Consider the following 16474-nt stretch of genomic DNA (forward strand, 5'->3'; position numbering starts at 1 on the left):
TGCCAGCAAAAATCAGCCTGGAATTATCCAACAGCTGTCTTACCCCTGGATCAGGGAGAATTAGCATTTAAATTGAGGTGTTTCAGGAGGTAAATCACACCAGGCTGGTGCTCCTGGGCTGGTGTGAGGTGTCTGCATGGCTGCTGCTCACCATCCCCTCCATACACCCCAGGCTGAGCCCAAAACCCTCTGTGGGGCTGGGAGCTCCTGTGCCCATTCCTGTCAGCACTGTGCCCTGCCAACACCGAACCTGATCTTCCCAAACATCCCAAATACTACAGCTCTCCTTGGGGCCACACAGCCCCAGCAACACCACTGAGCACTGAAGGACACTCAGCCAGCAGTGCCCACACTGTGGTACTGAGAGTGAATATGCAGCCCATGAATCACCACCATGGAGAAAAGGTGCATCTCCTGAATCCATTTCTAAAGGAAACACAAAGGAATTCTCTCTGAGAGGAGAGATGGAGAAGCTTGAGCAACAATCAGAAACACTCATGGCTGGAGAAAAGCAAAATAATCATAGGATCACAGATTTGTGATTCCAACAGGGTTGGAATGGACTGCAATGCTCATCCCATCCTATCCCATCCCTGCCATGGCAGGGACACCTCCCACTGTCCCAGGCTGTTCCAGCCCCAATGTCCAGCCTGGCCTTGGGCACTGCCAGGGATCCAGGGGCAGCCACAGCTGCTCTGGGCACCCTGTGCCAGCCCTGCCCACCCTCACAGTGGTTGAGCAGCCTTGTCCTGAGCCTAGAACATGGCAGCAAGGTCACCATGACACATCTGGGCTGTGTGCCATCCCTCCTGGAGTGGAAGGTCTGGGGAATGCCCAGCACCTGTGGATGGAGACAAATCCATTCATCTGCAAGGGGCTGGAGCTGCTCAGAGTCTGCCAGGAGGATCCATGTCTTGCTCCATCTATCTGCTCTTCAAGGTGTCTCCCTCCATTAGCTTTGTCATCACTGACAGCCAGAGGCTCTGACCTTGTCAGCTCCCATAAGTTCAGCGACTTCCAGCTCTTCTACAATCTGATGGAGAGGATGAGACAGAGCTGGAGCAGCTCACAGAGCTCCTGCCCACCAGGCTGTGGCCACTGCAGGGTGACCAGAGTCCCTCTGGGAATGATTTGTCCAAGCTGAGAGAGCTGGAGCCAGGCTGGACACGTCCTGTGGGTGCTGATTCCAGCTCTGAGCTGAGCCAAGGCTGTGGATCCTCTCACACAGGTTGTTTGGGTGCTGTTTGCAATCCTTTCCCAAGTGCTGTTCCAGCAGTTCCACACCTGGCACTTCCCTTGGCATTGTTTGTGACAAGGCAACAAATGCCAAACTCCCACTGACTCCAGGGGAGCCAGGACTACCTGCTGGGGCTTCCCAAGGAGGCTGGGGCCTGACTTGCATCCAGTTCCTCTGGGATTTGGGCACAGCATTCTGCAGCCCATGGCTTCTCTGTGCACCAGCAGCCCCGGTTTTCCAGGGAAACCCACACACCAGCTGTGGTGCCCTGGGAAGCACAAGCAAGCCTTTTAATATTAATGTTTGCCTTTCCAATGTAAATCCAGACTCAGCTCTCCACTCAGCACACACATCCATTCTCTTTAACAATTTGAGATCTTAAACATTTCTCTTTTTTTTTCTCCCTCTCCTAAGCTTCATTGTTAACCTTTAAGATGAAGATAAGGCGTAAAGGTTTGGAAAGGAATCAGGAGGGACCTTGGAAATGAGCCAGGAGCAGTGTTAATACTGGGCTGCACATCATATCTCTTCGGTTCTTCTCTCCCCCCAGGGTGACTCGGACTGCTCTTGACTACCACCATGGTATTACAAACTCTAATGAGGTTTGGAAAATAAGAAACCCACTGCGGCGTGGGAGAAACTAATAGAAATTGTTTTGTCTTCTCTCTATTAGTCATTAGAAGCAGAAGAAAAACAGCCACAGGCAATGGCAGGGCTGCAATACCACCACACATTTCATATGCTGGCACTCCGACAATGTCATTTCAGCACAGTTATTGCTGCCACTTCCCCTCCACACCAGACCTGCTGTGCTCCAGTGTGGGCTCCAGCTGTGCCAGCATCCCTGTGCCACCATCCCAGCCCAGGGTGACCCCCGTGCCTGCCCAAGGTGTCCATGCAGGGGTTTTGGCCAGCCCATGGCTCTATCAGCACGGACTGTCACCAGCCTGGTGTTCCCAAGGGACAGGGACAGGCAGGGGACACCTCACAGCAGCAGCACTGTCAGGCAGGCAGAGCATACAGAGAATGAGCTGGCATTTGTGACTGCAGCTGCAGAGCTGTGTTTCTGTGTGTGAAGTTAATTACAGAACCACAAAACTATGCACAGGGTGAGGTGACAGCACCTGCAGTGACCTCACCCCTGCCACCCTCCCAGGGAGCTGTGGTGCCAGGAGCCAAGCCCCATTCCTGGGCTCAGTGAGGTGCCTGCAGCACTCCCCACATCCCTTCCCTCCTCCCAGCTCTGCAGCCATTGCACCCCTGGTGCCTGATGACAAGTGGCAGTGCTGCCACACCTTCCAGATGTTTGCCTGCTGCCCACAGATGGTGAGTGGCAGTGTTCCCTGGAAAGCTGGGGCCAGGCACACAGGCTGCCCTGCCTGTGCTGGGGGACAGCACAAACACCTCGAGTATCATCTCCAGGGTGTTGTTATTGGAGGCAGCAGCCCCTGGGACACTCCTCCTGCAGCCCAGGTAGGGGCACAGCACAGCACAGGGAGGAGGGTCAGGGATGCTGGGCCTGTCCAGCACCTGCTCCAGCTTTCCTCTGCAGAGCCACCAGCATCCAAACCACATCACCCTGCCCAGGAACCAGGTGCAGAGGAAGATTTAGGGGATCTGGATTATGCCACAGGGGACAGGAGGGCTCCAGGCAGAGCTTCTCCACCACTTTTGGGACACTGGTTACAACTGAAGGGACCCAAGCCCAAACCCAGCATTTGCTTTTAGGTTTATGCAGTCATGAGCTACACTGCAAGAGGCAGAGCAGCAAATCCTCCACCTCTGGAGAGAACACTTGGGATGGGAAAAATGAAGACAAGATTTTCTGCTGCACTGAGGACTGCATCCAAGCCCTGCTGCTACCTCAGAAGCAGGTATGGCTCGACAGCTGGCATAGCTGTGGAGTGCTCAGATGTCCCCACGCTGGTGACTGTTCCTGACTGCATTGCCTGGAGCAAGGATTCGCATTGCTAAGTCAATGTCAAGCTGATTTAGTCCCTGGATGGGGAATCTCCATCAACCAGTGCTTGCAGTAGCAAGGAAGAGCAGGAAGGGCTGCTGAATGTCAGCCTTGTCCCTGGAGGTGACACTGAAGGGGCCCCATGGTGTGAGCAGCACAAACCCACACCCAGCTAATGGGGACCAGCACAGCGCCCATACAATGATGGGAAAATGCTGCTATCACAATCTAAAGTCGTGTGGTCACAATTTACTGCCTCCAACCCTCCTGTCTCACTCTCCTCTCGCTTCTCAGCTGAACATAACCTGTATTTTCATGTGTCCTGAGTGGCTACAGAGCTCCCAAGGCCCAGGAGCAGCTGCAGCTCTTGTGAGATGAGGAAGGAAGAAGCAGCAATTCCTCTCTGCAAGGCTATAAAGCCAATAAGGGCCCCCTGGGATGAAAGGCACTCCATAAATCTGAGCTGTTATTATAAAACCAATCTCCACCACATCTCTTAATAATGCAGATTAACTGTGCAGTAGCACTATTATAATTGATATCATAAAAGTCAGAGATGGGAAAGGCCAGCAGGCCACTGGGGCCATCCCATGGACTGTTCCCCACAGCACAGGGAAAGGGAAAACTCCTGGGTGCCACAGGAGCTTGGGACAGTGAAGGCAGGCTTGGCAGTGCTGGGCACCATGAAGGGAGCAGTGACAAGCAGGGGGTGGCACATGGATCTCCAAACCCAGGAGGGGAGAAGAGCCCAGCTCTTGGTTCTGCAAGTACCCAGTGCCAAGCTCTCATCCCTCCTCTCCTGTCCACACAATCATGGATTATTTAGGTTGGAGAAGACCTTTAAGACAACCGAGTCAAACCATTAATGCAGCACTGCCAAGGCCACCACTAAACCATGTCCCCAGGTGTGACATCCTTTTGAATCCCTCCAAGGATGGTATAACTTCACCACTGACCTGAGCAGTCTGTGCCAGGGTTTGACACCACTTTTAGTGTAGAAATTTTTCAAATATCCAGTATAAGCACCACCTGGGGCAACCTGAGGCTGTTTCATCTTGTCCTATTGCTTGTCACCCAGGAGAAGAGACCAACCTCTGTGTCTCTCCTTGAACCTGCTTTTCTCCAGGCTAAACACCCTCAGCTTCCTCAGCTGCTCCTCATGGACTTGTGCTCCAGAGCCTTCCTCAGTTCCATTCCCTTCTCTGCACACACTTCAGCACCTCAATGTCCTTCTTTTTGTGAGGAGCCCAGAACTGAACCCAGGATTTGAGGTGCCCTTCACCAGTACAGAGTACAGAGGGACAATCACTGTCCTGTCCTGCTGACCACACAATTCCTGGTACGAGCCAAGTGCCACTGGTCTTCTGGGTCACCTGGGCACACTGCTGGCCTCTCTCCCAAATCCTTATGGCTGTCACCATCAACTTTTCACGAGGTGGACTCAGAAGCCCTCAGGGAGCCCCCGACAGCTGCATGGGGACATGGGTCAGGGGACATGAGCAGACTGAGCATGGCAGGGCAGGAACAGCCTGTGTGCCACCTTCCCAAGGGATGAGCATTCCCCCAGATCCTGCACCTCCTGTCCCACAGAGAGCTTCCAGAGCCAGGAGACACAGCCCTGCCATACACACAGACACCTCAGCAGCATTCCCAGGCTCAGATCCCCCTGCCCAGGGACCAGCACTGCTCCTCAGTGCCTCCCACCCAGCTAACACACAGACCAAGCCCCAAGGCACTCTGCCATCCTCCTCCTGCCCTCTGTGCTGCCCTGGCACTGCTCCCTGCCATGCTCATGGTCCTGGGCAGGGCAGGGAGCTCCAGCCTGGCACAGCCCCATCAGTGCTGCTGCGTGGCAGCTCCGTGTGTGCCGCGGGATCAGCTGTGGGAATGCAAATCTGCTCTTCCCCCGCCGCAGCAGCCGCTAACAAGATAATGAATATTTTCATCAGCTGCAGAGAATACAAACATCTGTGCAGGCTGGGGTTGGGGAGTGGGAGCAGGGGTGTGGGGGGAGGAACAGCTCCCTTGGATCCCTCACTGCGGGGGCAGCTGCTCCACTGCCAGGGAAAGGAAAGTTCTGGTCCCTGAGCCAGGAAAAGCCCGTGGATGACATAGCATCAGCTCCAGTGGGTGCTGGCACTGTCTCTGACAGCAGTGCCTTGGCTCTGGACTGTGCTGGTGTCTGTAAGAGCCTTCCACCCCTACCATGGGCAGGGACATCTTCCACTGTCCCAGGCTGCTCCAAGCCCCTTCCAGCCTGGTCTTGGACACTTCCAGGGATCCAGGGACAGCCATGACTTCCTTGGGCACCCTGTGCCAGGGCTTCCCCACCTTCTGATTGAGTAACTTCTTCCTCATCTAAACCTCATGACCATGGATGTACAATTAGTTTTGGGCTCTGGCTGCAGGGGCAGCTTCCACCATGGCCATCCCTCTTCCTCCTCCTCCTCCTCCCTGGGCTGAGGCACATGCTGGGAGCAGTGGGGTTCTCACAGACAATGACCAAACAGCAGAGACCCACTCTGTGAGGTTATCCTGCTACCTGCACCGACAGGAATGAAATGGAGCAGCTCAGAGGTGCATCCAGAGCTGGGATGGAGCAGCAGGAGCAGGAGGTGGCTGTGATGGCCATGTCCATGTTCACCAAAGATGTGATGGTCCATTTCCTAAATCCTACCTGCACCTGGTGCAGAACCACTCTGAGAACCTCCAGTATCTGAACAATCTCAGTTACAAAGCATCTCTTCCACCCTAGACCCCTGCATTGTCTGACACTACACTTGCTTTTGCTTTTGTACAACAAGAAATGGTCCCAACCTCCTGCAGAAGCATGTGGCTGCAGACTGGGCAACACCAGCTCAAAGCCACACAATCTGTCACTTTTTGGTGGGATGAGAACTTTGAAATGGAATGGGATGCAACAGTGACCTAACTGATGGAATGCTGTGCTAACTGCATTAGTCATTTATACACTGGATTGGGAAAAAAAAAAAAAAACTCACTGCTGAGCCTGGCCAGTGAAGATGTGCTCAAAATACAGTGTGTGTCTGTGGGCTCTGAAACATCCCATACATCCCACAGCAGATCCCACCTCCACAGAGCTGCTAAACTCCTAAAACCCATTAGCTGCCACTCAGGACCATGGCATGAGGCATCAGCCTGGCTTGGAAAGACATCATTGCTTCCAACTAGCGTGTCTGAGGCTTCAAAGTTGTGAACAGGTAATAGAACTGCAGCACCAAACAATAAAAAGATGAATGAAATGGAAGGCAGCCACTGGAAAAGAGATCCATCCATTATCCTGGCCTGAAGGGTAATAGGTAAACAAGGCACTGGTGCAGGGGCTGGCGCTGGGCTCGCCAGCACGGGAATAATAAACAGCACAATTATAACTCCTGGGCTTGGAGGTTTCAAAGAGAGGGAGAAAAATAGGGGAGAATGGTGTTAATTTAACCACTTACAGATGTGTTGCTGAGGGGGAAGCAGGATGTCCCTGCCAGGGCTGGCCTGTGAGCTCCAGGCCAGTGGCAGCAGCAAAGCCTCTCACACCCAGATGTGATGCTGCACCCAGCTGAGCCCCCATCCCAGTCCCTGGCAGCACCCAGGGGTGGGAGGGCACCAGGTGAGCAGTGGGTGAGTGCAGATGTTTCCCAAAACAGCCCTGCCAGGGATGGCTCTGAGCTGCCAGCTCACCCTGCTCCCGCTGTGCTGGTTTATTAAGGGATGAGAAGCATCGAGGGGAAGAAGAGACAGATTTAAAATTAACTGTCCAAACTCTCCATCAATATTATGACAATTCCCCACATCCTCTCCGTGATCTGACAGCATGAAGGGAGCTGTGTGGAGGCAGAGCCTGCTGGGAGCAGTTGGGGCAGTGCCCATCCCTGCCTGCAGCACCTCTGACACCTCAGACACCTCAGCACCACCTCCAACCTGCTCCCCTCCCTTCCCCAAGGCTGGAAAGAAGCAGCAGCCCTGTTTTATAAGCGGGAAAGGGGAGAGCAGCATCCTCCAGGGAGTGAGCTGCAGAGGAAAGGTGATTTCCAGTTTGCAGGAAGGTGCTCAGCAGGGCACAGCCTGGCAGGCAATCCTCCAAAGCCATCCTCCCTGGATATGGAGAAGGAAACCACTTGGTGCTCAGCAGGGAGGGAACACCAACAGGAATGCTCTCCCTGCCTCCAGCCAAACCATTCTGGCTCCTTATCTGCCCTCAACACCTTGAAACTCCCTGGACTCACTGCATCTCTGCTGGGAGGAATCAATTAAGGGCTGTGTGGGTGTTCCTGTGTCCTGGGGCTTTGCCAAGCTGGAGCAAGAGCCAGGATGAGAGGCAGGGAAGGGACTCTGGTAAGGGCAGACAGCTGATCCCAGCTGCCATGCATTGCCCTGACATCCCGTTTGCCATGCAGCAATAATCCAGCAAATAAAGCTGGCTCCACCGGCAGTATTTTGGGATTTCTCCATATTAATGGCATAAAAGCAACAATCTGAAACTGCAAACAGCTTTTAAACAAAAATCTCTATTCCCTCATGGCAAAGAGATGGCACAAAAACCAGATAAAGAATGAACAAACAACCCATTTGGAAAATAATTCCTCAGTGATTTGGGAACAGCACAGAGTTCAGGCTCTGCCCCACCATGAGGCAACAGGGGGAAAATCACTCTAATCTAGTCTTTAGTGAGCTGCATCCATTGCTGAGCCTCCCAGCTAGACCAGGAGGTGTGACTGCAATAGATCAGCTCCAATCCCATCCACTTGTTAACCTCAGAGAGCATTCTGCCAACGGGAACAACTTTTTTTAAGGAGAGGAGAGTGGTACCCAGAAGAAGATGGCTCTGAATGTGCTTTTGGCTCAGCAGCAGAAGGACCAAGGGAGTCTTCTGGTGAGTGATGGAAGATCCCTCTGCAGTCCTCTCCCAAAGTGCTCACAAGGGACTCCACAGGAGCACCACTGCAGGAGTGCTTTGATTTGAATCCTTGCAATAAGGCAGCAGCAGCGATGCCATGGTGCACTCCTCCGAGCAGCAGCCTTGATGCTGGCAATGTCCAGCAGAGCAGTTGAGCACCCCAACCTCCACAGAAGTCATTAGTGGTTATTAAGCCACCTCAGGACAGAAGAAGCTGCCCACAGAGCTCCTAACTCCTGGAGGCTGGAGCGGAGCTGCAGGGATGCAGGGTGCTCACATTGTCACTGATGGATGGGAAAAGGGTCCTTGGCAGCAGCACAAAGGGCCCTGTGAGCAGGGACAGGCTCTGGAGAGCACAGTGAGGTGTTCCATCAGTGCTGGGTGTATGTGGAGCACACAGCAGGAACCAGTCTGGCTGCCCAGCCCTGCTGGGATACAGTGGCCTCAGCAGCCAGTATTGCTCCCTCCACCCATCCCCTGGGTGTTACCATCTCCTCAGTCACACAGCTGAAGATAAATGCCTGAGCCCCTTGGATAAAGTGACATACATTAAAATCTGAAGCAGCACTGACTGCAGCCACACATTGGTCTGAGACCCCCCAAGCTGTGCTGCATCTTCACACCCCTCTGTGCTCTGCATCCTGGAGGTACCACTGCACATCCCCAGCCTTTCCATAAAGCCATCATTGCTACACCTGATACCTCCCACTGATGTGCTGAGCATGGCCAGGGGTGTGCCAAGAGGATGGACCAGGCTTTACTCAGTGATGCCCAGCAACAGGACCAGAAAGGGGCAATGGGCAGAAACTGCTGCCCAGGAAGTTCCATCTGAACAAGAGAAAGAACTTCACTGTCCAGTGACCAAGCAGTGGAACAGATTGCCCAGAGACAGTGTGGAGTCTCCCTCATTGGATTATTCAAGAACTGCCTGGATACAGTCCTGTGCCATGTGCTTCAATTGGACCAGATGATCCAAAGTGGTTCCCTCCAATCTGGCCCATTCTGCAGCCACCAGAAGGGCAGAGATTAATTAATCAGTGCTGCAAAGGTGACAAAGAGACCTCCCTGCCCCCCAGGGATGGAGATTCTGCAGTAACTGATAAGTGTTGCCCAGGCCAGGGTGTGCAAGGCAGCTTTTCCAGCACAAAGGCTCCCTCCCAGCCCCATGCTGACATGCCTGGCAGATTGAGAATATCCTATTTATTAAAGACACTGAAGACGTGGCGACATGGGAAGCAGACACCATTCAAAAGATTGTCACATCTGCATAGCTAAAGGATCCCAGCAGTCATAAATCCCTCTAAAATACTCAGCCCCTTGTTCTGATAGCAGGTTCTTGCTCCTACTTCGCAGAAACAGGCTTTTAATCCCTAGTATTAGGCAGCTTCCTGCTATGTTTCAAATGCACCAAATTAAGGGCTTCTCTAACAGCTGGTGTCTTAATGCTCAGAGAGGTTCTTGAATATCTATGAAAATCAGAGGCAAATTACATCTTTTAGTTAATAATTTCTTCTCCATTAACCCCCTTCTCTTCCCTTGTTAAGAGATGATGCAATGGTGCTTGTGCACCGTAACCTGCTGGCACCCCTGGCAGCCTGGCCATGGGGGAGGACACTGCACACAGGGAACTGAGCCCTTCCATCACTGCCTGGTGCTTCTGGAGACTACACTCAGATGGGAAAAGGGCAGCTGTGCTGTCCTGCCAGGCTGCTGGAAGCATTTCTGGAGCAAGATGTGCTGCCTCCCTCCAGGCTGTGAGCTCTGCAGAGCCACTTCACCGCACGCTACAGCCTGCACCATGTGGGCAGCCTGGCAGGGAGCTCCTGCTCCAGACCTGCTTCATCCTGCCCCTCACTGCTGGTACAGCTGGGACTGAAGGGACTGAAACCCCTGTGTGTGACAGCAGGCTGTACAAAGAACTTGGCTGTCACTGCACAGCTCCTCTCTGGGGAAAGCTTCTCCCCACTGCACACCCTGGCCAGCACAGCAGGAGTGGTGTCAGCCCTGGGAAGGAGGACTAACAGCCTTTTTTTACCCACTAAACCTGCCAGGCAGAGCCCCAGGGAGTGGTTTTTGGCCCCTGAAGATGCCATCCCAACACCTCAGGTGTTTTATTCCAAGGGTAACCCCGGCAGGAACTGGTCCTGGTCCAGCTCAGGACTGCCCAGACCTGCCATCCTCAGGGTGCCCTCAGAGGGGAAGACTTGAAGAAGCCACCTGCCCCAGGATAACCCAGCCCCACAGACAATCCTCGTGTGCTTTCCAGATGGAATTCAGCCCTGAGAACAGGGGATACATTTGCTATCATACATTGGAATCAACAAAGCATCCCTTAATCCCAGCAGTTCATGGAAAACTTCTCTGCAGCCCTGGCTCTGCTCTGATGGACCCAGTGACAACATAACATGAGGGAGAGAAAGCAAAGAGGAGGCTACTGGGAAAATTGCCTTTGTGTCCTGTCAATTCTCACTTCCAGCAAAAGCTGCAGCTCTGCTGGCTGTGGTTTACCCAGCACCTCTGTGCTGATGGAGCTTGTAATGCCTCTGTCATCAAGAGAGCAGAAAGCCAGAGCTCAGCTTGAATCCAGAGCCAGGGAAGTTTTTATCAGCTGGGCAAAAACACCTGGAAAAACTCTGTGGGCAGCAGGGATGGAGACCCACAGCTCCAGTGAAAATCAGAGGCAGCAATGAGGACTTGGTGCCTGAACAGGAAAGAAACAGGTGCTGGGCAGGGAAGAGCAGTGTCTAGGTGGGCAAGATCCTCTCCTGACTCTCATTAGTGCTGCTGCTTCAAAACTCACACAGCCACCTTGACTTACACCTGATCAAAACACAGCTGCACTCAGAAGACCTGAAGAAAAATAACTAAATAACTAACTTGTCAGCCCTGAATTCAGCAAGTTCTCCTCTGTGAACCCTGAAAGGTGAAGGCATTTACCTTCAGTTCATTTGCATTATTTATCATGTTATACCCACAGCTCCTCCCAGTGCTGTCATGGGGGCACTGAATAAAACCAGCTGGCACAGGCTGAAAACACAGCAAAGGAAATGTTCTGTCACAGGACACACAATCAAATTACTCATTGTTGCAGGATATCATGGAGATAGAAGACATCAGTGTTCAGATAGAGCTGAGGCCACACTCCTGAGAAAGTCCCAGGGAGCACAGCTGGCTGTGTCTCATCTGACAAGACACACACTGGCCCAGGAGGGTGCTGTGTGCTGACAGAGGGAAGGACAAACAGGTAGCAAAGCCATGGATGATTTTATCCTCTTGTTCTCTTCCCCTCATGAGCAAATCAGAGATGCTGGCTCTGTCCCACTGGACCTCAGTCCCATCTCACCTCCCTGATATTCCCAAACCTAGGAGCAGAACCAGGACATACCTGAAAGTCATCTGGAACACCTGCCCTTGGTTGACGTGCTGGCTCCTGTTGTTATAGCCGTGCAGCATCTCCCCAAAAAGGGTGTCATTGAACTTGGCCTCTGACTTCAGGCACTTGGGGCCCTCGCAGATGTCAGACAGCATCAGGCAGGACTTCCCATCTGGGGCCAGCTTGTACTCCTCCACACACCTGTGGGCAGCACAGGTCCTGTGAGACCAGCCAGGCACAGAGCTGCCCATCCACGAGCCTCTGCCCAGCCCACCCAGCCCCACCAGCTCTGCAGCAGCTATCTGGACACCTGAAGGGTCCCAGAGCCCAAATCCTCTGCCCTGGCTGGTTTGGGTGACCAGTGAATGGGGGCTTGGCTCCCTCCTGTTAGCAGCATGGCCCATCTGCCTGCAGTGAGGTTGGGTGGGGTGTGGAGCACCCTGCTCTGAGGAAAGGTGTCCCTGCCCATGGCTTTCAGGAGCTTTCAGGTCCCCTCCAACCTAAACCATTCCATGCTGTCCTGCCTGGAGCTGCCCCTGTGCTGGAGAGCAGAGCTGAGCCCTCTGTGCTGCTGCTCAGGCACAAACATTCCCCAGCCCACAGCAAAGCCAAATCAAGCTCCTGCCCCTTCTTCCAGCTAGAAATACCTTCCTGTGAGGAAGCAGCTCCAGCCTGGCTGCTCCTCTGCTCCTTGATCCCACTTCCAAGGCTATTCTGGGTAAGATTCACATGTTCATCTTCAACTGACAGGAGGGGAAACTGAGGCAGGCAGCAGGGATGGGATTTAACACAGACACTGAAGACCTCAGTGGAATCTTCTGTAAATGTGCCATCCTGCCTCTCCTCCTCTTCCAGCAGCCTTTTCCTCAGCTCCCACCTTCCTGGGAAAACTCTGTTCCCTCCCTGCTCCTTCCTCCTCAGAGCCCCAGTGCTGTCACACCAACCCCACCTCTACCCAGGCTTGCTTCCCTCTCCCTTTCCTCTGCTGCATTTTACTGCAAGCACAACTCCCACCTGTCTGTCACACTTTTCCTTGCCTGTTCCCAAAGCACAGCCCAGCCTTGAAAAGGGATTATGGAAAAAGAAGGGAAAAAAAAAAAAAAAAGGAAAGAGTCTCTGTGAGAGTCTCTGCAGTCTCTGTCTTTGGGGATGCAAGGCTGAAATGCAGATTCATGTGGGTGTGTGGAGACCATGGAATGTCCCAAGATTTTCTAGATCCTCCCCACAAAGGATGCAGGTGCCCACATGAATTTCCAACCCTTTCTGCAGGCACAGAGCAGAAAACGTGCTCTGGTTTTGTGACTCAGTCACTCTGAGATGCTAAACAACAATAAAAAAGGGTAGTGGCGGGAAAAGAAAAACAACAAACAAGCAAAAATGAGATAAATAAAGGAGAGGCTGGCACAGGCAGAGCTCCCTGGGCTGCTCTTCCCAGGGAGCAGGCAGCAGTCAGAGCTCAGTGAGGTCTTTGCTGCACCTGCAGGCATGGGGACTTGACGGATGCTGCTCAGAGTTACTGCTAGGAATTCACTCCCCTTCTTGCTTGTGGGCATTTTCTTTCCAAAAGGGCTTTTATTCCCCTTCTTCATCCTAATCTGTCACACTGGGACGTGGAGTAGGTTCCTGTGTGTGCCTGGGAGTGTGAAGCAGCCGTGGGGCTGGGGCAGGCGATGGATGGCTGCAGCTGTGCAGCATAAAGCCAGATAATCACTGAGCTCCTTTTAGAGCACACTGCAGCCAGGGAGATTTTCCTGAGAGAAATGCTAAATTGTGTAGGATTATAAGATCCTGGCCAAAATCAGGGATGAGACTATTTTTAAGGGAGGTACAAGAGAGGAAAAAAAAAAAAATGTAAATTTTAAAAGTAGTGTTTTTTAAACAAATCCTACACCTTCCCCCTCCAACACACAATGTACAATTTTTGGGTCCCTTCACAGTGAGTCACAGATCAAACTGTACTGTCACAGTGGGGGAGAGGAGGAAGGTTCATCTGCTCACACTGCTCCTCACACTTCCCTCAGGAAAAGCAGGTGCCTCTATTCCCTGCTGGAATCAGCTCCATCCCCAGCCTTTCCCTTGGGCACTCAGCTGCAGGCGGGGCTGGGATGGAGATGAGGAAGGGGCTGCTCACTGAGGAGCCTGGCTGGAGGGGACTCACCCACAGAACATGAAGATGGTGCTGGAGGAGGGGTCGTGGGGCAGGGGGAGGGTCTGCTGCAGGCACAGCTGCTCGCAGCCGCCGTTGAAGCCGTCGGAGCAGTCGATGCCTTTGGAGTAGTCATAGCAGCCGGTGCCATCCTTCATGGGCCGCAGCTCCTCGGGGCACTGCACAGACAGGGCACATGGACATGTCACCTGGGTGTCCTCCCCCACCCTGGAGCCCCAGTGTCCTCCCAGGACAGAGCCCGTGCTGCTGAACTCCTTTCCCATGTGAAGGAGATGAGTTTGTCCTGAGGGATGGGGTAGCCCTGCATCACCTCCCACAGCCCTGGGGAAAGGGGAAAGGGCATGGGGCAAGGATTTGGTCTGCTGCCAATGCCTCCCCCCTCCCTCTGGAACAGGGTGGAATCCTTGGGACAGCAAAACTACACAGCAATAAAGCCTCAAGCCAGTGTGGGGCAAAATACCACAGCCCTCTGTGTTTGCTCCCTGTTCCTCCAAAACGCAGAAAAATCCAGTGCAACCCAGAAATAAACACCTGGGACCAACCCAGAGAACCATCCCAGTGCTTGGGAATGACCTAGAAATCCATCTCAACCCATGATAGATCAGCAAGCATGGCCTTGGCATCGTGTCCAAAAGGATCTCGATGCCCACTGTGGGCAGGACCAGCCCGTGGCAAAAGCAGGACTGGGGGCAGCCAGGATGGCAGCCCAGGCTCATCAGTTTTCCACAGCTGAGGAAACCATGGCTCTAATTTCTAATTCCAGCTCCCCAGCTTGTTTTCCTTGCCCCAAAAGACAAAAGCCAGCAGACAGCAAATGCCACAGATAAATTGTCACCCAGATTAAAGCACACTTCCACTTCTGTTATTAATCCTTTTTCACCAAACAGACACGCACACAAATGACAACAAAAAGGCCAGTCCTTGAAAAAATAAATAAATCTTGTCTGGGAGCAGGTCACAATTAAAAATGCATTATGGAATTTCCTGAAGATGAGTTAGACTGGAGATGGCACAGGTAGTGATGAAGGCAGGATATAAATGGCCTCTGCCAAGCAGAAGAAAGGTTATAAAACTGCTATACTTTGTGCTTAAAAAAGAAAATCAATTTTCCATGTGAGCAAAATGCTGTACATATTAATAAAAGTTCAGGAGACCCTGGACTTTGTGCTCACTGACACCAGCAGGGTCCTGCTGGGAGATGGGCTGCTGAGCCTTGCTCACTCTTGGCTACTTCAGAAGCAAACAGGGACAGGAGAAAGGGGCTTTAGGGGGTCCTGGGCCACCCTGAGCCATCACAGAATCCTGGAATGTTTGGGTTGGAAGGGACCTTAAAGATCACCCAGTCCCACCCCTGCCATGGCAGGGACCCCTCCCACTGTCCCAGGCTGCTCCAGCCCCAATGTCCAGCCTGGCCTTGGGCACTGCCAGGGATCCAGGGGCAGCCACAGCTGCTCTGGGCACCCTGTGCCAGCCCTGCCCACCCTCCTAGGGAAGGATTTCATTCTAACAATCTAATCCAAACCTCCCTTTCTTCAGTTTAAAACCATCACACTTGTCCTACCACTCTATAAGGTTTGTCCCCACCTTTCTCTCCACCTCCCAGAAACCCTGAGCCACTTCCCTACAGCAGCAGCACCAAAACTGCTTCTGCCCTGCCTGCAGCAAGTGGGATGTGTTGATCTCTGAGCCAGCTGTCCTTCAGATCCCTCACTGCCTCCTGTGCCCTCAGCTCTGAAGCTTGCAAACCTCAGCACCTTGGGGACACCAGGTAAGGTGAGAAGGGAAGGCACAAGGCTTTTCCATCCAAAGGATGTTGGCAGCAAAGGGCTCTGGAATAGGATGCTGTCCATCCTTGCAGAGCAGGCAGGATCCCAAAGACACAGCCCTGGAATTAGCAGCAGGAAGCAGCAGAAGACTTGGGAGCAGGAGGTTTTCCAGATGCATATACAGAATAATGAAGGAGGAGAGGACACTGAGAACAATCTGTGCTTTTCACCACCCCAGAGCTGCCTGGCAAACAGCAGCAGGATGAGAGTGTTTGTGAATGTGCAGATAGAGCTCTTATCTCCGTGCTCTCCTCCTTGTCTGCCAGCCCTGCTGTAAGAGCAGAGCTGTGCACGCTGGCAGAGAGGATCTCCCTGGAGGACACGGGGAGGGCTGGCTGCAAACAGCATCTCTGCTTCACAGCATCTCTGCTTCACAGCACCTGCCTCTGCTGCTCTCTCCACACCCACAGGGATGGGGGCCAGGGCTCTGCTCACATTCCCCTAGAGATCCTGGGGGATCTTCCAGGGTGCTGAAGGCAACTGGATGGGACTGTAAGGCAGCAGGAGCCACAGGACCATGGCTCAGTCACGGCTTTTTGGCGCTGTCACTTGGAATTCTTGCCTTGGCACGGATCCATGTGCTGAGCTCAGCACCTTCTCCAGCTCACAGAGGAAGAAGATGGTTCTTTCCCAGTGACTGGGTTAGTGGGTCAGCAAAGCCCTCCCTCCCTTCGTCCTACTCTGCTTGAGGCCACCCTTGGGATATTCCTCCAGTTTTGGCTCTTAACCACCATGAAACGTGTTTCCTTTCAGTTCATAATTATGCATCCTAATACCCATTAATTACAGCAGGCAAATAGCTCAGCACAGCACTTGCAAAAGAAAGCACTCCTGTCTCTCCACATCCATCCCTGCTCAGAGTAGAGCCAGCTCTCCAGTCAGCTGCTGTGCTGCAGCACGGAGCTCTCCAGGGACAGAAAATTTTGGGAGCTAATGTGAAAACACGGGATGTGTCCCTGCTCAGGGGAGTCAAGGGAATCAACAAACTTGGCAATTAGTACT

At 53.0% G+C, this 16474-nt stretch overlaps 1 protein-coding gene across 1 annotated transcript in view; it reads right to left on the reverse strand.

Moving 5' to 3' along the window:
• ASTN2 (astrotactin 2) overlaps nucleotides 1-16474 on the reverse strand; it is a 315518-nt gene that overhangs the window by 123979 nt on the left and 175065 nt on the right. The window contains exons 12-13 of the mRNA XM_033077837.1: nucleotides 13638-13804; nucleotides 11492-11680 (exon numbers count right to left, since the gene is read on the reverse strand). Of these exons, the coding sequence (XP_032933728.1) occupies nucleotides 11492-11680; nucleotides 13638-13804 (356 nt within the window). The remainder of the gene's footprint in view (nucleotides 1-11491; nucleotides 11681-13637; nucleotides 13805-16474) is intronic.

Source organism: Catharus ustulatus, chromosome 21, assembly GCF_009819885.2.
Source record: "Catharus ustulatus isolate bCatUst1 chromosome 21, bCatUst1.pri.v2, whole genome shotgun sequence".
Lineage (NCBI taxonomy): Eukaryota > Metazoa > Chordata > Aves > Passeriformes > Turdidae > Catharus > Catharus ustulatus.